Source organism: Mustela nivalis, assembly GCF_964662115.1.
Source record: "Mustela nivalis genome assembly, chromosome: 8".
Taxonomy (NCBI): domain Eukaryota; kingdom Metazoa; phylum Chordata; class Mammalia; order Carnivora; family Mustelidae; genus Mustela; species Mustela nivalis.
In genome coordinates this window covers 132,312,042-132,339,953 of record NC_139027.1, presented here as the reverse complement: position 1 = coordinate 132,339,953, position 27,912 = coordinate 132,312,042, and the positions used below count along the sequence as shown (strand labels likewise).

The window sequence follows — 27,912 nt, the reverse complement described above, 5'->3', positions numbered from 1 at the left end:
TACTCTTACATATTTTTATCTTCATTCAGACCCCTGGAATCTAGAGGTGGTCTGTTCATTAACAAACACACATGTTTTCTGTATCTGCCACAAATTTTCTGGCTCTTTTTTCTTGATGAGTCTGGATAGAGGTTTATTAATTATGTTTAATTTTTTTTTCTTCAGAAGAATGAGCTTCTGTTTTCATAAATTTTTATCTATTATTACTGCTTTCCATTTATTGGTATCTTTATTATTTCTGTAATTCTGCTTGCTTGGGATTTAATTTCTTTTTCTAGTTTAAGGAAGAGATGTACATTACTACTAGTTTGGGACCTTTTTTTTGCTTTTCCAATGCAAATATTTCAATTTTTTTTTTTTTTATTTTTTTTTTGACAGAGAGAGCTCAAGCCAGTGGAGTAGTGGGCAGAGGGCAAAGGAGAAGCAGGCTCCCCACTGAGCAGGGAGCCAGACATGGGGTTCCATCCCAGGACCCTGGCATCCTGACCTGAGCCAAAGGCAGTGGCCCAACCAACTGAGTCACCCAGATGCCCCTAATGCAAACTTTTTTAAAAAAATTTTATTTATTTATTTGACAGACAGAGATCACAAGTAGGCAGAAAGGCAGGCAGAGAGAGAGGAAAGGAAGCAGGCTCCCTGCTGAACAGAGAGCCCGATGCAGGGCTTGTTCCCAGGATCCTGGGATTATGACCCGAGCCAAAGGCAGAGGCTTTAACCCACTGAGTCACCCAGGAGCCCCCAATGCAAACATTTTAGCACTACAAATTTCCCTCTAAAGATTCCCTCATCCCCAAGTTTTTGGTATGTTGTAATTTCATTTTCATTCAGTTCACGGTATTTTATATTTATTATCCCTGTGAGAAACACACTTAGCAACTAGAAGACAGTGTCAACGTGCAGTTCTTTTTGTCTTTAGCTTTTACCATTTCCAGTCAAAGCACTTTTCCAAAATTAATTAGTGTCAGCTTCTTTTGTTCCCATCCCTGCCAGTGGATTCATTTGTCCTGGTCTTTAACTCCATCTTGGGAACCTTGGCCATCTTTACCGATCCCTAAACATTTGCATATAGTAAAGTTTGCTCTGTAAGGGTTTGGGAAAATGCAGTCCTGTATCCACCACCTCAGGAGCATGAAGAACAGTTCAGTCACCTAAATACCTAAACATCAGGTGTAGGATTTTAGACGACTAGCCCCACCCCCACCCCTCTGACAACCACTGATTTGTTTTCTGTCCCTCTAATTTTGCCTTCTCCAGAATGTTGTGTAAATGGAAGCAAACAATTTGTAGCTTTTTGGGTTTCGTTTTTCTCACCCGCAGTGATGCAATTAAGATTCATTTATGTTTTTTCATGAACATTTTTTTTTTAAGATTTTATTTATTTATTTGACAGAGCGCGAGATCACAAGTAGGCAGAGAGGCCAGCAGAGAGTGAGAGAGGAGGAAGCAGGCTCCCCGCCAAGCAGAGAGCCCGACGTGGGGCTCGATCCCAGGACCCTGGGATCATGACCTGAGCCGAAGGCAGAGGCTTTAACCCACTGAGCCACCCAGGCGCCCCTCATGAACATTTCTTTTTTTTTTTTTTTTAAGATTTTATTTATTAATTTGACAGAGAGAAATCACAGTAGACGGAGAGGCAGCCAGAGAGAGAGAGAGAGGGAAGCAGGCTCTCTGCTGAGCAGAGAGCCCGATGCGGGACTCGATCCCAGGACTCTGAGATCATGACCTGAGCCGAAGGCAGCGGCTTAACCCACTGAGCCACCCAGGTGCCCCTCTCATGAACATTTCTATACTAGTCGCTCCATAGGGTCCCATTACATGGACGGACCATGGTTTGTTTATCTGTTCCCTTGTGGAAAGACATTTTGGTTGTTCCCAGGTTTGGCTGTTATGAGGAAAGCTACTATAAAACATTAGTGTGAGGGCTTCATGTGAACATAAGTTGCCAGGTTGTATGGCAAATACATGCTTAACTTTATAAGAACTTGTCAAGTCCTTTCCAAGTGGTCTACTCTTTTACACTTCTCTCAGCAATGAATAAGCATTCCTAATGCTCTTCATTCTTCTTCTCTCTCTTTCTTTCTTTCTTTCTTTCTCTCTTTCCTTCTTTCTTTTAATTTTATAGCAGGCAGAGACAGAAGCAGGCTCCCAGCCAAGCAAGAAGCCTAATGCAGGACTAGATCCCGGGACCCTGGGATCATGACCTGAACTGAAGGCAGCTGCTTAACCGACTGAGCCACCCAGGTGTCCCACTCTTTATTCTTCTGGTGTTGTTGGTTTATTTTTATTATTTTTAGCCATTCTAATAGCTAAGTAATGATATCTCTTTGTGAGTGTATATGTGTGTGTGTGTTTTCTTTGCATTTCCCGAATGATATCTCTTCACATGTTTATTTGACACCCATATATCCCTAAAACTTCTTTGGTGAAGTGTCTGTTCAATTGTTTTTTCCATTTTTCTCTTGGGTTTTTTGTTTTCTTTTGTTGAGTCTTCCAGGTTCTTTATGTATTCTGGATACAAATCCTTTTTCAGATACATGATTTGCAAATACTATATCCCAAGTCTGTAGCTTGTTTCTCATTCTCTTGACAATGTCTCATCTCATTTTTTTTTAACTGCTGATTATTATTCCATTGTAAGAATTTGTCATAATTTATTTAGCAAGTCTTAGGTCCATAGACATTGATGCTATTTCCAAATTTTTGCTATTACAAACTGTATTTCCATTAATATCCTTGAATTTATGGTCTTTCTTTTTTCTTTTTTTTAAGAGAGGGAGAGAGTTGGGTAGGGAGTAGAGGGGGAGGGAGCCCAGCGAAGAGCCTGATGAGGGGCTCGATCTCAGAAACGTGGCATGAGCTAAAAAACCAAGGGTCAAAGAACAACTGATTGAGCCACCCAAGTGCCCCTCATGGTGTTATTTTTTTCTTTTTTCTTTTCTTTTATTTATTTATTTAACAGAGAGAGAGAGAGATCACAAGTAAGCAGAGAGGAGACAGAGAGAGAAAGGGAAGCAGATTCCCCACTGAACAGAGAGCTCGAAGCAGGGTTCGATCCCAGGACCCTGGGATCATGACCTGAGCTGAAGGCAGAAGCTTAACCCACTGAGCCACCCAGTCACTCCTCATGATGTTATTTCTTTTTCTTTTTTTTTTTTTTATTTATTTGACAGAGAGAAATCACAAGTAGATGGAGAGGCAGGCAGAGAGAGAGAGGGAAGCAGGCTCCCTGCTGAGCAGAGAGCCCGATGCGGGACTCGATCCCAGGACCCTGAGATCATGACCTGAGCCGAAGGCAGCGGCCTAACCCACTGAGCCACCCAGGCGCCCAATGGTGTTATTTCTAAGAACAACTTGTATTTCCTTTCCCATGAACTGTCTGTTGCTACTTTTACCCATTTTTCTATTGGGTTTTAATCTTTTTGGAATTCATAGGACATGTTCTAAAATTTGTCTTTCTGGGGTGCCTGGACGGCTCCATCAGAGGAGCCTGTGACTCTTGATCTCGGGATCACGAGTTTGAGCTCCACATTGAGTGTAGAGTTACTTAAATAAATAAAATAAACAAACTTTAAAAAATAAAATAAAGTTCGCCTCTCTGTGCTTGAGATGCAATTTCTTTTCAGTTTGTCATTTGTTTCTTTACGTCCCATGATTATACTTTCATGAAGTCAGAAGTGTTGATCTTTTAAGTCTTCTGAATTTTGTGTTGTAGTCAAAGGGTCTTTTCCCACTTCTCTCAGAAATTCTTTTGTTAATTTTATGGTTTCCCTCGTTCCACTGAAATTGTTGATCCATCTGGTATTTTTCCAGGTGTAATATATGAAATATTTAACTCTTTTTACCCCAAAGACACTTTGTAGTTGTCCCAAATCATTGACTGCACGAAATCTGTTTTATCTTCATCAATTTGAAATACCACCTTTATGGAATACTAAATCCCTACCCTTGTTTGGGTCTTTTTGGGAATTTTGCTTCTGCTGATTTGTGGAACTAATTAGACACTAGTACTTACCAGGTTGGTGTGGGTTTTTTTTTTTGTTTTGTTTTGTTTTTTTAAGATTTTATTCATTTATTTGATAGAGGGAGCACAAGTAGGCAGAGGGGTAGACAGAGAGACAGAAGAAACAGGCTCACTGATGAGCTGGGAGCCGGATGCTGGGCTTGATCCCATGACCCTGAGATCATGACCCAAGCTGAAGGCAAATGCCCAACGACTGAGCAACTCGGGTTCCCCCCACCCCACCCTTAAGGTAAACTTCAAGCTCATTATTGGACTTGCATTCATGACCCAAAGATCAAGAATCAGGTGCTCTACTGAGTGAGCCAGCCAGGCACCCCAGTGCCTGTAGCAGTTTTAACTGGTACGACATGATAATATGTTTATTACTTGGCCAGGCACTTTCAGAGAAGTTTACTTTTTAGTTTTTCCACAAGAATTTTACACTGAGCTCATCTAGTTCCAAAATAAAACCTTGCTTGTTTTTTAATTAGGATCTCAGTAGGGGTGCCTGGGTGGCTCAGTTGGTTAAGCATCTGCCTTCAGCTCAGGTCATGATCCCAGTGTCCTGGGGTTGAGTCCACATTAGGCTCCTTACTCAGCGGGGAACCTGCTTTTGCCTTTCCCTCCGTAGCTCCCCCTGCTTGTGCTCACTCTAGCTCTCTCTCTCTCTCTCTCTCTCTCTTTCTGTCAAATAAATAAAATTTTTTTTAAAAAAAGGATCTCATTAGAGCGCCTGGGTGGCTCAGTGGGTTAAGCCGCTGCCTTCGGCTCAGGTCATGATCTCAGGGTCCTGGGATCGAGCCCCGCATCAGGCTCTCTGCTCAGCAGGGAGCCTGCTTCCTCCTCTCTCTCTGCCTGCCTCTCTGCCTGCTTGTGATCTCTCTCTGTCAAATAAATAAATAAAATCTTTAAAAAAAAAAAAAAGGATCTCATTAGATGTCTGATATCTTAATGATACAGAGTCTTGCTAGTCAAGAACATATATTTCTATTTGTTCAAATCTTTTTCTGCATCCTTCTGTAGAATTTAAGTCTTCTCTTCATATAGATTGTGTGTCGTTTTTGTAAAATTTATTCCTAGGAATTTTCTTTTCTTGTTGATTTGTAAATGATCTCTTTTTTGGATAAAAAATGTCGTGATATCAATATGTCATCATGATGTCATAAAAAATATAAATGTCATAAAAAATATAATGATGTCATTCCATCTTCTAAGATACAGTGCTGTCCCTCTAAGATGCTGAAAGAGCCCCAGGGGAGCAGTTTACCTCAAATAATCTTGAGAATTACTCATCTGGATGAGCAAGTAGTTCTCAATCATATTTGCCCTTGCAACATATACTATGGGTGATTTTTTTTTAAAGATTTTATTTATTTATTTGACAGAGAGAGATCACATGTAGGCAGACAGGCAGGCAGAGAGAGAGAGAGAGAGGAGGAAGCAGGCTCCCTGCTGAGCAGAGAGCCCGATGCGGGACTCGATCCCAGGACCCTGAGATCATGACCCGAGCCGAAGGCAGCGGCTTAACCCACTGAGCCACGCAGGCGCCCACTATGGGTGATTTTGACATACACTAATCAACCCTACAGGTGTTCCTTGTTTTTTTAGGGACTCCAGCAGAGATGAGAGGCTGTGGTTCTTCAGTAGCTGATGGAAATGGATGTGTACCAGGCACTGTCTTAGGGGCCAGGGGACACCATCATGATCAAGACAACTTGAGTTCCTGCCCTCATGGAAGGTGATCACATAGTCCCAGCCGAACAGAGCAAACTCAGCAGATAATCGAATACTTATAAGAGTGCAGAGTTCTGCTAAGGAGCCGTGAGAGTGGAGCAGAGGTAATTGATCAGGTGTTAACATCCACTAACACTCACCCTGAGGCTTCAGTTTACTCACAAGCTGCCCACTCCCACATTACGTTTCCAGTTCTGACTCTCCTCTGAGCTCCAGACCTGCCATTTTCACTTGCCCAACAGGAGGCAGAGTCTAATCCCGCTCCCTTTGGATTTGGACAGGCTTACATCTTACTTGTAGCCAGGACACTACAGCAGACGTGACTCTGTATGCTGTCTGAGGCTAGGTCCCATGAGGCAAACGCAGTTCTGCCTTGCTCTCTGGGACACTCCCTCTTGAGGACTTGAGGACTTCAGCTGCCATGTGAACAGTCCGACAGGCCTGAGGCTGCCGTGCTGTGAGGAAGCCCATCGCAGGCCATGTAGAGACCCCGAGGACAGCCTCTGAGGCTCGGTGAAGAGGGAGAGGCCCAGCCAGCCCACAGGTGTTCTCTTACCAGTAGTCCAGCTCTACATTAGAAACCCAAGTTAGAAGAGCCTACCCGAATCCTTTCCAAATTCCTGACCCGTAGATCTACAAGAGATGATAAAATAAGCCACTACATTTGGAAATGATTGGTTTTGTAGTGATAGTAACTAACATCTGGGCCATGTGGTTTTGTGCATCTTTTCCTCCTACTGGGAACCCTTCCAGCACCTCTTTTGCCTAGTTACCCTGGACACACCCTTCAGATTTTTGCTGAAGCTACTACAATGCTTCAGCACGTACCATCCTTAAACCTTCAAACCTGGGTTCATAGTGCCCTCATAATACCATGTACCCTTTCTTCCTGTACCCGTCACAGTAGCATCTGGAGATGCTTTGACCAGGGTCTTTCTTCCTGACAAGTCTTCAGCTTCACAGAAAAGTATGCAGTTACGCAGTAGGCCAGGTATGGCAAACTTGAACATCACCAGGAACGAGGACATAACATAAACGAGAGACCTGGGTATGGTGGGGACTGCAGTGACATGAGAAGTATGTGCCCACCTATAGGGTGTAGCTGCCACTCCACAGGCTCTGTGCAGCCAGATCTGCTCCATTTTTAAAGCGAGCTACAAAGCCACGTTATTATTACTATTATTTTTTTTAAAGATTTTATTAATTTATTTGACAGACAGAGATCACAGGTAGGCAGAGAGCCAGGCAGAGAGAGAGGGGAAGCAGGTTCCCTGCTGAGCAGAGAGTCCCATGTGGGGCTCAAACCCAGGACCTTGAGATCATGACCTGAGCTGAAGGCAGAGGCTTAACCTACTGAGCCACCCAGGCGCACCCTATTATTTTTTAGAGATTTTATTTATTTATTTATTGGGGAGGGAGAGAGAGAGAGCGCGCTTGTGGGTGCATGCGTGCACACATGTGCAGGGGGGAGGGCAGAGGGAGAAGCAGACTCCCTACTGAGCAGGGAGCCTGAAGCGGGCCTGGATTCCATGACCCTGAGATCGTGGCCTGAGCCAAAGGCAGACGCTTAACCAACTGAGCCACTGAGGCGCCCCCCAAACCCAGATTATTATGTAAGTGTTAGAATCGCAGTAACTAATTAAAACTAAAAACACAGAGGGGCACCTGGGTGGCTCAGTTGGTTAAGCGACTGCTTTCAGCTCAGGTCATGATCCTGGAGCCCCGGGATTAAGTCCCTCATCAGTCTCCTTGCTCAGCAGGAAACCTGCTTCTTCCTCTGACCTCTCCCCTTTCATGATCGCACGCGTGCTCTCTCTCTCTCAAATAAATAAAATATTTAAAATAAAATCACAGATGAAAGGAAGAAAAACAACAAGCTGAAGAGTTAATACTCCTTGGGCTTTGTTTTGAGGGGGGTTGTTTTTGTTTTTCCATCAAGTCAGCACAGATCAGGCACGGGGGTACAGGTTGGTCAGACAATACGTATGACCCCTTCAGGTTCAGGTGGTCCCCAGCCACCTGACCACAGGGCTGTTCTCAACATTTTATTTTTTGAGAATGACTCTGAACTTGCTTTGTGTAATCAAAGAGTTATATTGAACTGAGGCCTAGGTTAGCTGTGGGGCTAGCTAGGTTCAGGAGTGGGTCACTTAGGTTTGTTTTCTCTTTGTACTGTTAGTTAAATTCCCTCCTACAGGCCTGCAGACTTCTTGACTCTTGCCAAATAATAAAGGAATTATTTATTTTTCTTACAGATCAAGGTGGAAATAAGAAACTGGGACCATTAAGTAAATTACATTGAATTCTCTCTGTTCCTTCCTAGAAGGTAAATTATATGCATTTTTAACAAGGAATGGGAATATGCAAATCACATTAAAACCCCGTGAGAAGTTGATTTTTATCTAAAAATTATACTTTGTGTTACTATGTATCTGTTTAAAAAGGGAAAAGGAGCGATCAAGCCATGAAAAACATGGAGGAAACTTTGCATATTAGTAAGTGGAAGAAGCCAACCTGAAAAGGCTACAGACTGCATGACTCCAACTACATATCGTTTCTGGAAAAGACAAAATAAGGAGTTGGTATAAAGACCAGTGACTGCTAGGAGTTGAGGGAAGGAAGGGGGAGGCAGTACCCTAAGAACAGTGTGACCCCTGGAACCACACCTGATTGGTCACCAGCAAGAGCAGCTCTAGTTTAGGCGGCTCACAGCTGCACACTTAGAACTTAACAATTTTTAAGAGTCCTGTCATTCTGCAGCTGGGTAAGATGAGACAGGGTATCAAGCTCTACTAGTTCCCATGTCCACTGGGTAATACAGGAAATTGCTCTTTCTTAACTAAGGGGGAAAACTGAGGCCCAGCTGTATCAGGATCCAAACTGTGGAGTGGAGTAAAATCCAAATTGGGATTAGGGGGAAAAATGGATCTCTCCTTCAATATATGGAAGGAGGGAAATAAGTTGAGACTGGAAATCATCTGCCCATCACTTGGGTCCCCACAGATGATAGTAAAATGGGTCAGAACATTCTTTGAAGAGACTGATTGTGCAGGGACCTCAGCTTCAAATTTAGAGAAACCCCTCTGTGTCTGCTCCTTTACCCAGTGAGCTATGGGGACCAGACTTCTTAAGAGTTAGAGAAAAGAATTCTTCTTTAGCAGAGGGCTGGACAATATCTGACTGGTGCTTTACCACTGTCTTGGACTGGCACTAACCAGACAGTGAAAGTCCTTTGACCGTTTTTCATGTCCTGAAATTCAATCTTATTGTATTTTACAAGAAGCAGAGTAAGGAGGCCTGGTCCAGAGAAAAATGTCATCTGGGCCAGGAGCAAGGTCCCAAGCCATGTTTGGAGAGGTCCCTTCAGCCACAAGACCTCATATCATGAACTTAGGCAAATTAAACTGCCTTGCCTTGGCAAGAAAGAGCAATAGCTAGTTGAAAGATACTGGAAAAAAAAAAAAAAAGGCAGAGAGAGAGAGAGAGAAAAAAAACCCCAACCATTTCTAAAGAGTGGGTAAGTAGTCCCAGAGTGAGCAGCAAAGGGAACGCCTGGGCATCTACAGCTCTTCCCGTCACTCACTGTTTCCTGGACCTCCCACAATGCGCGCATTTTTCTTTGCTGAGTGTGATTCTGGAGGTCCAAAATTCTCCACCATTAAAGCCCACCCCCCTATAAGCGTGCTGCTAAAACCACTGAGTTTATCCAGAGTTGGGTGAAAGAAACAGCAACCTGGCACTCCTCGCCCTTAAACTGACTGTAAAAATTACTGATTTTATTATGTGCTTCACCCTCGCTAGAACATAAGCTCTATGAAGGCAGGGATTTTTTTTGTCTGTTCTCTTCTATATTCTCAACTCTCGGAGCAGTAGAGTGCACATAGCAGGCATTTAATAAACACGGAAGAAGAAACTAGGGGAAGGAGCGAAAGAAGGCACGGAGGCGGGAGAAAAGGAAGGACAGCGAGGAAAACGGGAAGAACGACGGGAGGGGGGCGGAGTTAAGAAGTCCCGCTCAGCCTCGTTGCGGGTCCCCGGGAAGCTCTCAACTCCTAGCAGAACTACAATTCCCAGCAGGCCCCGGGGGCCAGGACGGGCCGACGCGACCTAGGCTAGACCGGGTTCCAGCCCGCCAGCCTCCCGGAGTGCCTTGCGAGAGCGGGCGCCATCGCAGCGCCCGCCGGGACTTGTGGTTCGGGCCGCGGGTGGGGGGTGGGGCCGGGTATGGAGGCGGGCGGGGGCCGGGGGCGGGCGCAGGCCCCTCCCCCGTCACTTCCTGCCGGGCTGCGGGCGCCGGAGCGGCTCTTCAGCGTTTGCGCCCGCGGCCGCCGCGTCTGGCTCGGCTCCCCCTTCCTCTGACCCCCCTCCCCCCGGCCCGGCGGCGCCCGCCTCCTCAGCGGCCACTCCGCCTTTTCCCTCCGCCGTTCCCTTCCTCCTCTCCCTTCTTCCTTCCTCCTTCCCCTCTTCGCCGCCCCCGCCGCCGCCGTCGCCGCCCAGGACCGCCGGCCGGGGGACGAGCTCGGGGCAGCAGCCAGGTGAGGCGGCCGGGCCGGGCCCGGCCTGGCGGGGCCCGCGCGGGCGCCGCGGCCGTGGGGAGGGGGGCGGCGGGTGGGGCCTAGGCCTCGGCGGGCCCGCGCGCCTGGCCTTCTTCCCCGGGCCTCTGTCCCGCCCGCGGGGCCTTCCCGGAGGAGGCGGGTCCTCCCGCGCCCCCCGCCTCTGGCGCCCCGCGGCCTGGACCCCAGGAGCTCCAGCTCCCCCACTCCTTGCTGGGGCCGGAAACAGGTGCCACGGCGCCTTTCCTAATTCCTCCTCGTGCGGGGGGGATGCTGAAGTTATGCCTGGGGCGGAGGGTGGCGTGGGGGTCCCCGCTTCGAGTCCCTGCTACCCGGAGCGTCTAAATCGCAGTCACATCTGGAGCGTAGTGGTTACGAACACAGCCCAGGTGTCCAGCACGGGTACAAATCTCCGCGCTACTCCCTTAAGCAAGTCACTTAAACTCTTTGTGTCTTGGTGGGAGAAAAAAAAAGGGGGGCTAATGCGGTTCCTGCCTCTTCAGGCTGTTAAGGTTCCGTGAAATGGGGCGTGTGAAGCGCTTATCAGAGTGCCAGACCCACAGCGTGTCCCAATAAACCGTCTGCATAATTTATTAGCGTGATATTAAGGTATAACTTAGTGGGTCAAGTGGGATAGAAGTTGACCTACCTACCCGTTTGGGTTTTCTTTGAGGCAGAAATGCGTAGCTCGCCCACCGCCAGCGCCGGGCTTTGTTTTGGGTTGTTAACATCTGAAAGGGGCGTCGGTTTAATTGGGACACTCTGGAAGCGGGCAGTCTGTAAAAGATGCTGTTATTTCCATCTCCTGCGCTGAGCCAGCTACAAGATTTTCACCAGCTCCCTCCGTGTGAGCAACCTGTCCATTTTTTTTTTTTTTTTAATTTTTTCCCCTTCCCCTGCCATCATCCGGCTTCTTGTTGTCATTTCATTTCTGGGAAAGTTGCTGGCAGAAGCTTTCCTTGAGTTCAGCAAACCTTTCTGGAGCACTTGCTCCGTGTGTCAGGCTCTGGAGGGGGCGATGTACGAAGCTGGCAAAAAGTATGTCTGTCCTTTCTTGCGTTACATCTCTAACTTCTAACTTTTTTTCACTGCAGCTTTGCTTTTATTCCCTCCGTCCCTGTTGGCCGAGTTTCCTTTTAAGCCCTTGCCCCACCTCCGTGTTGCAGTATTGCTTATGTGGAAGTTTTCTTCTGTTCCGGCGAAGATGTGTGCTTCAGTCTGTTCTGCCTCTGTTCTCTGGCTGTGGGGACGTTTTTAAGGTCACTTTCCCTTCTGCTTGTAGCTTTAATTGTTTAGAGGGTGGTGGAAAGAGAGTTAATCCGGGTTTTTGATTGATCTTGGCCTTTCAGGAATCAGTGTGCTTACCAAATATAAATTACGTTGCTGCTTGTTGAAGTAAAAACTAAAAATACAGTTGGATTGTAGAGGGAGCAGTTTCCGTTCTCCTGGTGACAGGTGGGATTTTTAAAACAGCAACTTTATTTAAAGAGACTGAATTTCTTTTAATTCTTTACTTAGTTGTATGTGTGTACCTTTCCTTAAGGAAATGCAACTCATGGGGGACCAGATTTACAAAAAAGTAGTGTGTGTGCGCGTGTGCGCGCGCAACTGAATGAGCCTCTTGCATGGCAGAGTTGTTCCAGGTAGTAAATTTCTTTACGAATTTAAAGCTGGTTCGATTTACACCTGTCTCTCAGTAACATGTAATGTGAATTGGACTGTTTTGATATTTTCCTATAATTTTCTGACAGTCTTACCGTCATTTCTAGTTTAAAATCTTTGTTTGGATGACTCTTCAAAAACGCCTAATAGCTGTACAACAGCATGTCTTCTGCCACACGGAAAATTGTAGTGTTGGGGAAATGATGTTTTAATATTGCAGTCGATAACTTTTTTTAAAAAACCTTTATTATGGAAAACATGGAAAAATTGGATAACTGTAGAGAACCCCCATGGATTGGTCACTTAGCTTTGACAATAATTAACTTGTAGCCAAGGTCATCTTGTTTCATGAGGTACCTCCTACTCGAAACTGGGTTATTTTGAAATAAATCCTAAACATCATATAATTTTACAAGGTTATCCCAGACTGTTAATAGGTCACAAAATTTACTTTTAGTGGAATCATAGTTCTCATTTTGTTTATTGGTCTTCTCATCTCTGTTTACACGATTATTCTACAGCAGAAAAAAAAATGAGCCGCCGCATTAGCTCTTGGTTCAGTGCTTATCCCACTCAGTCATGTCCAGAATATTGCCTTGCTTTTTTTGTGTACAAAAGCAACAGTTCTTGAGCTGTTAGTGGCTATAACCGAAAAGGAATCGGAAATACAGATGTCCCTAAGCCTGTTTTGGTGGAGACCTACCTGTTAAACCACTTATAATGGAGAATAACTGTGTGTCAAAGTTAAACTGCAGTTAATAGTTCTTAATGAAACCTTCAAAGTTTCTTTATGGTAGTTGTGTAAATATGCTGCTATCACGTTAGGTTAAGAATTAAGTAAAGGATGTTTGATTTCAAAACTCTTGTAGAATTATGTTCAGTAAGTATGAATGAATTTCAGAACCTAGATGCTCATGTTTTTCTATCTTGTCTGAAAATAGATTTTTGCTAGAATTGAAGTTGAGAGGAGTATTACATTTGTCACTGTTACTTAATTTTCATATTGTTGGTCATGTACTGTTTACATCTTTTCGACAACTGTAATTTGCTTTTAGATTATTGTAATTTCAGTTGTAGGGTTACTTTTGTGCTTGATCAGGTGTAGTGAAAATGTATGTTGTGTTTTACTACAATCTGGGAGTTGGAGAGGGATGTGCATACCTCTTAAAATTAGAAAAAAAAAACTGGTATCTAAGAAAGACCACAAAATGTGCATTATTTAAAAAAATGCTTGGTGCTTCCCAAGAGGCTTAAAGTCAAACTTTTTTAAGTATTTGGAATTGTTAAAATAAATACAGTTTGTTCAGACTAAATTGCTCTCTTTTAAGATCCAGCCAGAAAACCCATTTATATACAGATTATTTTAAGTTTAGAAATGAGAATGACTCATAGAACTTTCCCCCCTCGTTTCTGAAGTCTTAACCATTAACATTATTCTGAGTGTAATCGTTAAACGGTGGCCTATACTGTGCTGTTTCATCCAGTCTCCCCTCAGTAAGACAAGGAAGATATTTAATATAGGAAGCACAGAGTGGCTCTCAGTCTGCAGGGCAACTTTCTCTCTTTTGCCTTTTTACTGGATGGAGTGAAAGTGAAATTCACCAGCATAAAAATGAAACTTTCATGAAAAAGGCATCTTCTCGTTGGATGTCATAAGTCAATTCCAGGGACCTTGTTTTTATGAGCCTCCACACTGGATTGTCTTATTGGCTGTCATATTTAGTGGCACAGAAGTGCTCCGTTTGGGGAAATGTAAATTCTTCCCCCTCAAATGAGAGCTTTTGGGGCACCTGGGTGGCTCAGTGGTTTAGGCTGCTGCCTTTGACTCGGGTCATGATCTCAGGGTCCTGGGATCGAGCCCCGCATCGGGCTCCCTGCTCCGCAGGAAGCTTGCTTCCCTCTCTCTCTCTCTCTCTCTCTCTCTCTCTGCCTGCCTCTCTGCCTGCTTGTGATCTCTGTCTGTCAAATAAATAAATAAAATCTTTAAAAAAAAAAAAATTCTCTAAACATTTCTGAACGCTCCAGAATCCCATTCTGAGAGAAAGAAAGCAACCTCAAAAGCTCTCGTTTTTTTTTTTTTAAAGATTTTATTTATTTATTTGACAGACAGAGATCACAAGCAGGCAGAGAGGCAGGCATAGAGAGAGAAGAGGAAGCAGGCTCCCCGTGGAGCAGAAAGCCAGATGTGGAGCTCGATGTGGAGCTCCATCCCAGGACTCTGGGATCATGACCTGAGCCAAAGGCAGAGGCTTTAACCCACTGAGCCACCCAGGCGCCCCTAGAAAATTTTATGACAGATTTTTGTTTCACACTAGACCTTTTGGTTCACTCTAAACCTGTAACAGGTTGTTTTAAATTGTAAACTTTTGGTGACTGAGACCTTTTTAGCTAACATCCTTCTGGCATAATTTTCGCTAAGCTTTTCCTTAAATAAAACCTTATTAAAATCAAGATTAAGCATTTATTCCGTTCCTTAAAGTATAATTTACGAGTTAGAGATTGAGCTAGAAGACATGTTATTTGCTATCCTTATTTTTCTCTGACATTTTATTATGAAAATTTTCAAACATATAACAAAGTTTAAAGAATTTGACAATATGCCTCTTTATCTACCACCTGCTTTCTGCCGTTGACATTTGACTCTATTTGTTTTATCATGTCTGTTCCATTTGTCTGTCTCTTTGAATTCATTAATCCATTTTATTTTTCAGTACATTTCAAAATAAATTGCAGCATCAGCACACTAAATACTTGAGCATACATAGCCACCACAGTGAATTTTAAATTGAGGCAGCTCTGTAAGGTGTTTCTAGACCTTTAAAAGCCAAGGGCTTTGTGGATTTTTGTTTCCAATTTTGCTTTGACTCCAGAACTTTTTGCTTTTTTGAAGAAATGTTTAATGAATTTTTGCAACAGCGTGTGCTTATGTATAAATCAAGTATTACAAAGCTGGAATAATGTTGGCCAAATCCTTTGTTCTCACCTACTAAAGAGATAATAGGATTACAAATATATAGCTATGTTGATCTTAACAAATACTACTGGATGGTTGGCTTGGAGATCTGTTTTGCTGACAGTTAAATGCTCTGAACTAGAAAACCTTACCAAAGAAAATTGTTACTTAAAAAATGGTAAAATGAGGAAATTACTGCAAAGAGCTTAATTTTTAAAATATGTACATTCCCAAAGTAGTGAATAAGGTTGATGTAAAAGTGATTTATATTCTCTAGATAAGAGGAAGTAGAAACAAATTCTCTGCAGACTTAATTTATATTTTCTGTAATGTTCATTTATTTGTTAAAGGAGTATTTTCAGGGGACTCCTTCAAAGTATATTTACTGAAAGCAAAAGTAGGAAAATCTATCCAAGAAGGTATTTGCTTTCGATTAAAAATTAGTCTTATGAATATTAAATTTGTAGCCCATCTGCTTCTGTTTAATCTGGAATCTAATTTAGAGGAAAAGTGTGATGACTTTGTGAGTTTATAACAGTAATGAAGCAAACCAGGCTATTTTATTATAATATGATACAGAGGTCATAACTGTTCTGAAGATTTTTGTTATGTCTACCAGACTACAAACTCTAAAAAAAAAAATTTAAGTGCCCTGGGGTCTTTGCCTAAATGGAAACTGTTCATTGGATTGTCTCTGTAGTTGATATAGCTTTGGAACTGGTTGCCCAGTGAGTGGGTTGATTTTAGTCAGCATGTTCTCTGTTCCCATTTAAAATGTTTTTTACAAGTGGTGTGTAGCTATAAGTTTATATTTATAGATGTTTATGTGGCTGAGGACAGGATTAGTAAATTTGCTGATAATAATACTTGGTACTATTTATTGAGCTCTTAACATGTGCTAGGTAGGTTAGGATTACAGGGTGAGGGTTACTTGATGCAGGAAAGGAATCTGAAGGGTCAGATGGAATTTATCTAATGATGTAAAAGCTGCTGTTCAGCGAGCTCTTCCTTGGTGCTAAGAGTTGAAGTAGACGCTTTATGTTGTGTTTCTGATACTGGAAAATGTCTCTGTCGATGTCAGTTCATAGTGGCCATGGATACTGAGGCGTGTCTGGGAGACCAGGTAACTGGAGTGGGGTCCTGAGCTCTTTCCACTGAACCATACATCGTCTCTAATTATGCTCAAATGCTTTTTGTCTAGGGCATTTTTTTTTCTGTGTGTCACCAGTGCTTCATCTTAGCTAGGATAATTTTTTGTTTACTAGAACATCAGACCAATTTGGAAAAAAGTCTATTTCAGTAATATGTTTTTAAAATGAACTCTACTCATCATTCCCGTGAAATAGACTTAACAGCGTAATTTTGTTGTGATTGCTACAGCCGCATTAAAACTTGTAGGTTGATTCAAAGGTTTTTTGTGTGGGGGGGTACTATTTAGAAGTAAATGGGGCGGAGGATACTTCAATAGCCTGTGTGTTGTAGGAGGCTCTCCTCTAAATTGTTGCTATAATTCTTCATGAAGTTTGTTAAAAATGATTTATAAACTATATACAAGGTTGTTAAGAAAATTAGTTTCTTCAGAATTTTAATATTCCACTGTTGGATATGCATTCACTAAACTTGCAGTTGACTTTATAGGACTCCGTGGTTGTTGTCCTCTTTGCCTCCCAGCAGTGTCTAACACCTGTTTGCTGGCTGATGATATTGGAAATATTTCATGTAACTTTCAGTTTGGTATTAAACTGCCTCCTGAACATTTTCTTTTTTGCTTTCTTTGAATCAGTGTTCACCTGAATAGGAAGCCTCTTTGGTTCTCCACCCAGGCAGTAGTCCTCTCTTAATGGCTAGTTTTAAAAGGCTGGATCAGTGCAGGTACCTGGGTCGTTCAGTCCTTAAGTGTCTGCCTTTGGCTCAGGTCGTGACCCAGGGTCCTGGGATCGAGCCCCATGTCGAGCTCCCTGCTCTGCCAGAAGTCTGCTTCTCCTTCTCCCACTCCCCCTGCTTGTGTTCCCTCTCCGGCTGTTTCTCTCTGTCAAATACATAAAAATCTTTTAAAAATTAAAATAAAATAAAAAAACAAATAAAAGGGGTGCCTGGGTGGCTCAGTTGTTTGAGCGACTGCCTTCAGTTCAGGCCATGATCCTGGAGTCCTGGGATCGAGTCCCTTATCAGGCTCTTTGCTTGGTGGGGTGGGGGGGGGTGGGGGGGTGTCTGCTTCTCCTTCTGCCCCTCCCCCTCTCATGCTCATGAGTGCGCGCTCTCTCAAATAAATGAATAAAATCTTTAAAAAAACCAAACAAATAAAAGGTTAGATCAGTGAAATTAAGCCTGCCCATTGGATTTGGGGTTTTCATGAGATGGTGTGTAAGTTTTCATTCTGTGTTTTAACCTTAACGGAGGTGACTGTGTCGTCTGGAATGACATACATACATACATTCCATTAACCATGAAAAGGTGTCGGAAATATGTCTTTTCTGGGGGTGAAGTGAGCACATTCTGCTTCTTATTGTCTATATTGGCTGCCCTCAGGCACGAGCTTTTAGATCTAACCAGATCTTGGCTGATTCTCTCACAGTTTTACTTTTTGAAGTCCATACTTTTTATAAATTAAAATTAACTGAGGCATGAATTTTCTAGTCTTGCAGATTCCACCCTGATACAAACAGGGCCATTGTCTGCTGATGCCATTGTGATTTTGTACAAAATGCTAGACAGTCCTTTCCTCTGTCAGAAAGAAGATAATTTATATGTAAGGATAAGTCTGATTATGCCTGCAGGCTTATGTTCTTTGTTGCACAATTTAACCAACCTGCTCACTGAAGCTCTTTGACCCTTCACCTAGATGACAGTCAAATAGAATTAGGTAACTAAATTCCCTTTTTGTTTGTAGTATAGTGAACCTTTACAGTCTGGAACATTTAGAGCATAACTACTGCTGGGTACTTGATTTCCCTCTTAACAGAATTTACCTGTTTAAGCACCAAACATAAAAAAAGAATAAACATTTTTTGGATAAAGTTCTTCCTAATTTTGCTGTTTTTTTCTTTCTTAAATAGTGTGTTTTGGACATGATTTATGTTATTTTATAAAACCAGTTATAGTATACCCTAAGAAAGTGACATCTAACAGCGAACTTTGATATGAAATATTCTGCTTTGCAAGCATTTCACCTGTATTACCAGCTAATCCATTCAAGCAGTACAGTTAATATTTTATTAATCATATGAAATTGGTGGCAGTGACTCCATTTAATACAATAAAAGGTTGAAGCCTCTTAACATATTGAATAAAACATTTATTATTCAGCTCAGCACCAGAGTTGGACCCAAATTCAGATCTCCAGCCAAGGCTTTTCTCTACCATAACCAAACAGCCCTATGCTAGCTGGTTTGCCCTTATCCTAAATCAGCATTTTGCCGCCAAGGGGTCTTTCTGTTCTTATGTGTCTTCTTTAGTTATGTTACTATGAGTTAAAATGCCACTGTGAATTATTTACTTAAATTTGTGTTAGGTTCAAGGGTATTCTTGTATTAGCGTGAATTCCGCAAGGACAGGGACTGTATCTTACTTGTGCACTGCATTCTCCCTAGTGTCTAAAATACTGCCTGCAAGTAGTAGGTGTTCAGAAATTATTTGTTGAATAAATACAGCAATGAATGTAATTCATCTTTTGCATTCTAGTATGTTTTCTTGAGTGGGAAACTAAAGGAGTTAGGCATAACCCCCAGTATGTCTTTACCACTGCTTGGAGAAAATAAGTGCTATGTAGCTACTCTGGTAATAATCATAATGGCTTTAGATTATCCTTTGAAAATGGTTGGGGGGTTTCAGGAACTGCGTTGGGTCAGGGGAGGTGAATGTGTATATGAGTGTCAGCTATCCTTGTTTTGTGTGAAGATGTCTAAAATCCAGGTGGTCACAAGCTGCTGTATTTCTCCCCTCTCTTCCTTTTTCCTTTGCTGTAAAGTTGTTGGTGGTTGTTTCTTACTGTTGTCATTGTCTGACTCGAGCAGCTCCCTTTTTCCATTCTTTCTTTATTTATTTATTATATTATAATTTTTTAAGCCTCTGGGTTGGGCTAAAAAAACGTAGATACCCAAACCTTCCATAATTGTTCAGCACAGAGGGACTTAAATTGACAGAAGCCCCTAAGAGTAGAAGGCATGAGCTGTCCTAGGTGGTCTTAGAAATGTCTTTGGGCTGCTCAGAGGCCTTTTCCAGGTTCCATTCATGCTAGTCTTGTGAATGGGTGAGATTATGGAGCAACAGACTTCTAGACTGGGAAGTTATTAGTATACTGTTTACAAGAAGGACTGAGTTTAAAACACCGTGAAACAAATTAGAGTGTATTGTTTTATTTCTGAAATTGTTTGGACAACGAACAGCTACTTTTATCTTCTAAGTCACAGTAACAGTGGGAAATTGAAATAAGTTAAATTATGTTGTTAAAAATGCAAAAGGCATCTCAAGGTAACGATCGTCTTTGTTACTGACTACAGTTGACCTGTGAGCAATGTTGGTTTGAATTGCGTGTGTCCATTTATATGCGGATTTCTTTTATAAATACAGTACAGTATTGTATATGTGTTTTCTCTTTGTGATTTTGTTAATATTTTCTTTTCTCTAGTTTTATTGAAAGAATATTGTATATAATACATATAACATAAAATGTGTGTTAATCAACTGTTTATGTTATTGATGAGGCTTCCGGTTGCCAGCTAGGCTATAGGTGATGAAGTCTTTGGGGAGTGAAAAGTTATACGTGGATTTTTGACTGTGTGGGGTCGAGGGGTTAGCAGCTCTAACCCCTGCATTGTTCAAGGATCACCCGTACTACCCTTTGAAAAGGAAGATAACTCTAGATAAATCAGATCTGAGAGTTTGAGAATTAAACTCTAATGTCGCCTGAAATCCAGTTCTAAAGAATGATTATGGTTTGGATTTACTAGAGGTAATGTGCTTTTTGTATTTTGTAATTTAATATAAGAATGTTTGTGTATAAAGTACATTTTATACTGTAAATTTTATAAATATAAATGTAAATTTTATACTGTGTAAATTTTCCCATGCAGTTGTATTTGCATGACCAAGTATATGGTAAGGACATTTATGAATAAAATATTTAACTGGTAGTTAAATGAGGGAAAAACCATGTAAGTTTAAAAACCATTTGTGTGATCAGACCATGTATGATGCCCAGTTCCTTTCTTTAAAATTAGTTTTCAGGGTATTCATATCTCTCTTGTGGTCATATCTCCACAAGTACTCTACCCAGTTCCCAGGCATTTGTGTCTTACGTGGATCCTACACAGTGTGCTGCTTCAAGCCCTGACAGTGTGTTTTCAGAAACCTCCCTACTTGTAAAGCTTAGGTTTCCCCAAAACTTGAGCAGTATATATCTTCATTGTCAGAAATTATCTACTCTAGTAAATTATTGTTTCTTATTTTCTAGGAGTTTCCTAACCACATAACCTCTCAGAACCGAACCAAAACAGCATTATTCCTGGAGCACTTCTTTTTAAGGTACACATAATTTGGCTCTGTAATTTCAAACCTGTTCATAATCTGTTATTTTTGAATTCTTGAATGACTTGTATGGAAAATTACTTTTACTTCTGGCTGGAATGTTAGAGAAATAGAAGAAATTGTATGCAGTCTGAATTTCTTTTTACTCTTGAGATTTAATTAGAAAGTAAATGCAGGGAAGGAAGGTTGTTGGCAAGAATGTAAAACCCTTTAGCCAGCACTGCCGTGTACTTGAAATGTCGAGACGTGAAAATTGGCCACTAGAGTTGTCATTAGACATAACTTGGTTGGTAAGTATCTTGCTCACAGCAGCTTTTTTAGGTTGCCTTTGATTTCTCAGATTGTTTATGTGAAACTTGGTTTTCAAACTTGTGGAAATAATCCAACATTGTTTTCTGTCATAAGATAGGGGTATGAATCAGTTCCATTTACTGCTGGCTGCTTGTGATCATCTAGACCAAATGTTTTTTAAGAGTTGAGGGTTTTACAGTTTTACACAAGGCACTGCAGAATACACTGCATCTGCCATTACTGCCTGTGTCGTAGCACATCCCCTCTGAGAGCTGAAAGCGCAGCACCATACCATCACGGAGGTAGTGAGTAGTGGACAGCTCAAACCCAACTTTCTTTGGGAATAAGGAAACCGAAGCATAAGGAATCAGAGAAGTTGTACCAGGCTCAATGAATGGGTTTACACTGGGTTTATTTAGTGCTTTTCTTTTCAAAGGAATAAACTGTTACCATACCAAGCCTCAGGATTTCTTCACTATTTTAGCTCTGCGACTGCTACAGCTGAGGCTTTGCTTTACAGCCTTTTACAGTGTTCTGGGGATACTGAGGCAGTCCACTGCCTGCCAAGAATTGGATAGATAATTGCTGTCTGGTTTGGGAGTAGAACTAAAAGCCTCAACTCAGAAGTTTAATCTGATTTAACATTGTTAGATGCTACTAAAAGCCTCAACTCAGAAGTTTAATCTGATTTAACATTGTTGGATGCTACTTAGCAGCAAGGCTGGTTTCTTAGAAACTGGGTCTTGGCTCTAGTCTGTTTTGCATGAAGATGATGGTAGATGCAGTTGTGTTTCTAGGTAGATGGCACATGGTTACAGAGTACAATTTCCCTTTTCTGAAAGGAAACGCCAGTTAACTGTTACGTTGAACTAAGCCCCTTATTTAAGAATCAGTTACACAGTGCTGCTATGAATAGTCACTCATTTTAGTTGGTTTAAGATATTTCTCTGTATTTTTATAAGTTTAGATTTTAAAAACACTTCCATGTTCACAAAAAATAATATGTGTTTGACTTTAGTTATTTTTAAGATTTCCTCCTAGGGAATGGAAGAAGAGAGCTTGGTAAGGTCGCAGTGCAAGAAAAGCAAGTAAGGTTTGCAGCTCATTAGGCTGCAGAGGTGAAGTTTTTTCACTTTAGTATACAGTTTGGTGTGATGGTTTTTCCAGGATGAACAATTAATAATGAATTCTCTTTTAGGAAGTTTTTCTTTAAATGGACCACCCAGTGGTTCTATTTGTGTGGAAAGAAAATCTCCCATTGCCCACTTGGCACTGAGCCAGGTGTGAGACAGGGGCCACATTCAGTCACTTGGATGCAAAGATCTCAATCAGCCTGGGTTGTTTGCAGGCATTATTTTTGGATGATTTTATTGTCTTACAAGTGATTGTGCCTCCTCAGGGCTACTTGTCCCGTCTTTCTTTTGAACACCAAGTACATAGTAATCTTTTTGTTTTGCTTTTCCCTCTATCTTAAGAAGTTTGACCATATTTCTTTTTTAAAAACTTTTTTATTTTTGGGTAATTTAATGTATGGGCTTGCTGTTGGATATTATTTGCTTGACATTGCCATTGTTATTTCGAAATGGTTATGTAGGAGTATAGTGATTGCCATGTTTCTGTATTTGTGGCTACCCCGCTTACGGGTGTTTAGATAATGTTTGGAGCAATGAATTGCTGTTCTGGGGATCAGAGCCAGGATGATGGGTGCTGGGCGGGGGTGAAGGTAGGGAGGTGTGGTGGTGATTGTGGGCACGGGGTGAGTTTGATTGTAGAAAACATAAAACCACATTGCAACCAGAAAGATGTGTCCAAAAAGGGTCTTAGAAGTAACTGTTGAATGTAAAGGAATGATGTGGGTATTTTAGGTGTATTTCAAGGCTATTATAGGAAATATGGTTTATTCCTTAGCTTTTTTATTGTTGGTGACAAAGTTTCTCTGAGAGAGAAGCCTCTTGAAACCTAGAGAACAGATTAATAGCTTTACATTTGGTTGCTTACAGATCTCTTTTTGTGTCTTTGAGGAAAAGTTTAACAAATAGATTTTTTCTAGCACTTGAGAATGTACAACGTGCCATACGAGGTTTCACATGTAGTAGATGCTTAATAAATTTTTGTTGAATGTTGAATGAATATACTGTCCTGAAATTGCTTTTCATACAGCTGATGCTTTATACTGGCAAGGAACTAGAGTGCTCTTGTGTCTGTGTACCCAAGCTACGTAAGATTTGATGGAGGACAAGATTTGATGTGGCTATCTTAGCTTGTCCAGAATTGGGGTGACTTCTTTTCTTCTTTCTTTCTTTCTTTCTTTCTTTCTTTCTTTCTAATATATCATCACTTACTGCAAAGGGGAATGATGTGTTGAACACAAAAGTATAGCTACTTCATTATAAGTCATGTATTACTCTAGTTACAAATTAGATACTAAAAATGATGTTTTTCTATAATTGCTGAAGTAGTTGTTTCATATTACAGAGATTTAACATCTGTTAGCTGAAAGTGAATAAGACTAAGCACTCTTGCAGATAGTTCTGTAAACTATTTCTAGAAGAATCTATCTTTTTGTTTATTAAACAGATCACTCAAATGGTGCACTCAGTATGCCCTAGTCTTGGTAGATCACCGCTGAGTGAGAAATTTGCATTTTTGTCTCATCACTTTTGCAGATTATCTTTTCTGGAGAGAAAGGGAGACAGCAAGCCCCCTCAAGAGTGGGGAGAGGGAGAGAGCATCTCAGTCTGGCTCCATGTCCAGTGTGGAGCCCACGTGGGGCTTGATCTCACGACCCTGAGATTATGACCTGAGCCAAAATCAAGAGTTAGACGTTAGTCGACCAAGCCACCCAGACACGCCTGTGCCTGATCATTTCTTAACACATTATGTATAATTTTAAAAAATGCTTAGGGGTGCCTGGGTGGTTCATTTAGCTAAGCATTCAACTCGATCTCAGCTCAGGTCTTGAACTCAGGGTAATGAGTTTGAGTCCCACACTGGACTCCATGCTAGGCATAGAAAATACCTTTAAAAAAAGTGCTTTTGTAGAATTCATGTGTCCGTATTCCCCTTCCCACAACCCATTAAAAAGTATGTGACGCTTGTGAAACAGAAGCTGCCAGCCAAAGTGAGACTATTTTTATGAGAAGATTTTTGTGTCAACAAGCCGAACTTGGGACTTGGAATTAGTCTTTTAAAAAAAAAATGTATATATATATATATATATATATATATATATCTGTCCTCTCACCTCTGTGGTCCAGTGCTTATATATGCTATGTAAATATGAGGATTTGAGAATAAGATGAACATGTTTTCCTAGGTCAGTTTCTAAAGCTCTAGAGATAAGAGAAACCAAAAGCCCTCTCGCCTGTGCTGGAGGCAGGAGGCAGGGAGATAGCAGCACGGCACAGGCTTAACAGTTCACGTTGTTTCCGCTGCGAAGGAAAGCTGGTCTTTGTGTTTTCAGTTTTCCACCTAATTTTACTGTGTGTAAAATACTGTTCACTTCTAAGAAGACTGATAAATCATTTTAATCTCTTTGGAGTCCCTAACTTATCTGGTGGCAAGTAGTCCTTAAAGATAGCCTCAGAAGAAAAGATACATTTTCAGGTAAGGATTTAATCTTCAGGACAGGGTAGTACTGTTGAGCAACAGGTGCTAAATTTGTACAGAAGTAGGATCTCCAGAATTCCCTGATTCCCCTGAATGTTGCTCTGCACTCTATAAATAGCAGTAGTGAGAAGCTTTATTTGTTATTCAAGTTATGTGGATAATAATATATTTTATCCCATTTATAACTATATTAACTGCCTTGCTTCTCTTTGTCTGTTTGGATGAAATAATAGCCCCAGTTTTTTACAGCCTTTTGAAATAAAAAGGGGATTTTCTTTTCCTAAGAATATAAGCTACTTACTAGTGAGATTTTATTTTGTGGGTTTGTATATGTGTACTCAAAATCGCATCCATAGCTCCTCTGTCCATTAGGTAGCAGTAACTCCTGCCTCCCATCCTCCAGTTGGCAACAACCAAGTAATGTATCCAGAGCAGTCTTTGAAGAACTGAATTGTTCCCTCTTGAGAACCACTGCAGTAGATTCTCTTTTCAGGCTTAAAGACACATGGGAGCATTCATGTGCTAATGGTACTGTTTGTTGAATTTTGGTATTGGTTTATGGTGAGCATTAGAAATTTAAAGACCTGTACAGCCTTATTAGGGTTTTAGAAAATCTTTATTTGCAGTTTTGAACTACTTGTTTCAGCTAGTTATACAGACATAACTCCAGGTGAACTGAAGGTAACATTTTTGGGCGGTCTTAATTAAAGGCCATTTGTTCCCTTTTCAGCTTCTGGAAAATCTGTGTATTTATGTCTGTGACTGGAAATGCTGGCTGTGGGCCTGTTGTAGGCAGCATTAGCCAAAAAAGATCTCTTTGAGCCCCACCCTTTCTAAATTTAGTTCATTCATTGAGTCTCATACTCTCAGAGGCGCCCAGGGCAAGATTGGGTTGCTGCTTTAGGGATGCAGGTAGGCCCTGGGGGCAGACACTTTATTTTTGGCTTATTTTTTGACTTGCGACTAGAGGTTGGTGATGTGAAATTGTGAGTACACTGTAAATGGTTTTTTTGTTTTTTTTTTTTTTTTTTGGTAGAAAAATGCCCTCAAGACAATTTAGAAAGAGAGGGGAGGAGGAGTATAGGAAGTTTGGGGGCCATTGAGAGAGAAATATTTCTATTTTGGCAGCTGAAGGACATCAAAACAATGAAACAAGATCCTAGCTGATTTCTAGAGTTGTTTCCTGATGTTGGCAACTTGTCCACCAGGGCAGTTATCTAGTCTTTAGTGGATCTCCACTGTTCCTTTGTGTTGACTCCAGAAGTGAACAAGGAACAACTGAGGTGTGGGGGATTTTGCTGAATAAGGTGATGCTCTGTTTCTCTAACCAAAGTCATGTTTGAGCTGAGGTGTTTGGGTTGTTGTTTTTAGTTTTGCAGTTCTTTTTGCTCTCAGCAAGAGAAAGTGTGCCAGAACTCCCCAAGCAGCTGAATTGCTCTGGTCGTTCATCTCTTTCTAAAGGTCCAGTTTTAATTAAAATTTATTCTGAGACTTTATCAAAAATTAAGTAACAATTACTCTGTCATAGAACTTTTTTTTTTTAGGATTTTATTTATTTATTTGACAGGGAGAGAGACAGTGAGAGAGAGAGCACAAGCAGGGGGATTGGGAGAGGGAGAAGCAGGCTTCCCGCTGAGCAGGGAGCCCGATGTGGGGTTCAATCCCAGGACCTTGGGATCATGACCTGAGCCAAAGGCAGGCGCCCCTGTCATAGAGCTTCTGATTTGTTTGCTGGTTTCTGTTTTGGTTATCTTTCTCTACTCTTTGTTGCAATTGGTTATTTTGGGGCTACTCTTGACTTGCTTAAACATTTTCAGCTTTTTGAAGGATGACCCTGAACATAAGCAGAATTGTCCTTATTTTTGACTTATGAAGAAATTTAAGTGTATTTAGAAATAATGCCTTTGGAACTTAGAAGATGAAGTAAACTGTCTCCTCTGCTCCCTGGGTTCCACTCCCCAGCTGCACCAGTGAAATTACCAGTCCGATCTGTTCCTCTCTTCTTCATCTTCTCCACTTTCGCTTTTAATCATGAAAACACTAGAATGTTCTTTACTATTCAAATAATTTCTCAGGATCCTGCATGTTGATGTAGATGCAAATTTTGTTTGGGGCGTGTAACTAATGAGAGCATCTCAACAAACCTCATAGGAAAAAGATCTTTTACTGTCATAAGGAAAAAGAAACAACAAAAGTGAGAAATTTCTGTCTTTCTTCAGTCAGTCTAAAGGAAAACTGTAAGGGTGCCCGTCTGAGCACATGGCCCTTTGGTGGAAACAGTGGTGACATTCACCCATTAATGGTCTCAGGAATCCAGTGCGCTTTCAGCTTATGATACTTTCGAGGCCAGCAATCGTTACTGTAGCCCATGTAGTATGGAAAGCCTCTTCCTATTTTTTTAATTGGCCATTTTGAACATAGTCTGTAGTTTGTAATTCTTAATATTCAACCATGAATATCATTAAACTCTACTGATGCTCTTTTTAAAAGAAATAATGCAGAACAGATGGGTATTGCAAGTCATTTAAAAGCAGTATCAGAAAATCACAAGGCCAGAGACCTCACTGTGTACCGAGAGGAAACCCACCTCTAATACATTAGCGGAGCTACAAGCTCAATGGGACTATTTTCATTCTTGAGTAGGTGATGCCAGTTTTGACTGAATATTGGCAATTACATATCTCCTCTATAATTTACCTTTTTATTTTCTTTCCCTTACAACTTTTAGGTAGAACTTTAGACTTCATAGCACTGAATTAACCTGCACTGAAAGCTGTTTACCTGCAGTTGTTCACTTTTGTTGAAAGTGACCATGTCTCAAGTTCAAGTGCAAGTTCAGAACCCATCTGCTGCTCTCTCAGGGAGCCAAATACTGAACAAGAACCAGTCTCTTCTCTCCCAGCCTTTGATGAGTATTCCTTCTACTGCTAGCTCTCTGCCCTCTGAAAATGCAGGTAGACCTATTCAAAACTCTGCTTTACCCTCTGCATCTCTTACACCCACCAGTGCAGCTGCAGGTAAGCGTATGAATCCAAGTGTCTTCTTTTTCAAATGTTTTCTTACCCTGTTTTTTGATCTGATAAGTAGATTGGAGATGTAGGGAGCTCTCACATTACCTTCACAAAGCAGAAGAAAATATTTACACCCATGCTGCTTTATTCCAGATGTAAAACATCGGTTGTATACTGGTTTGTCGGAAGCCTGAGTTGACAGATCATTTCAAAGTGTTAAGAAAGGGAATTGAAAACTGAACTATAAAACCTAGCTTATTATAAAGTGGTGGCCGGCAGAAAGGATTGAACAGTAAATACCACTTTGGATTTGTATTGTTGTATGGAAAAATTCTGCTTTTTAAATTATTTCCCAGAACTGACAAAGAATTCTTGTATGTTGCAGCCCTTGTTTTAAATGTCTGTAAGATTATATCCCAAGCAAGGGAACAGCCGTATTTACCGGAAAGCAAGAGAGTGCATTAGCATTTGTTAATTTTTATTTTGAACAAGTAAGTTTAAGTTGTGATTTCAGAGGTAGTTCAGAAATCACAGTGAGGACCAATTAGAAATTGAATGAAGAAGCACAGATTT

At 41.3% G+C, this 27,912-nt stretch overlaps 1 protein-coding gene across 19 annotated transcripts in view; it reads left to right on the top strand.

Annotated features, from left to right (window-relative positions):
* The first annotated feature begins 9,908 nt into the window (after positions 1-9,908).
* STAU1 (staufen double-stranded RNA binding protein 1) overlaps positions 9,909-27,912 on the top strand; it is a 56,311-nt gene continuing 38,307 nt past the window's right edge. For 3 of the 19 annotated variants that reach the window (XM_082744863.1, XM_082744855.1, XM_082744851.1), the window contains exons 1-2: positions 10,016-10,269; positions 20,355-20,425. Coding sequence is in view for 4 of the 19 variants with exons in the window: in XM_082744862.1 (XP_082600988.1) it covers positions 27,141-27,345 (205 nt within the window). In the remaining 15 variants the exon portion in view is untranslated. Of the gene's footprint in view, positions 10,270-20,354; positions 20,426-27,056; positions 27,346-27,912 lie in introns of all 19 variants that reach the window. The other 16 variants (XM_082744852.1, XM_082744856.1, XM_082744860.1 and 13 more) reach the window with 13 other exon arrangements.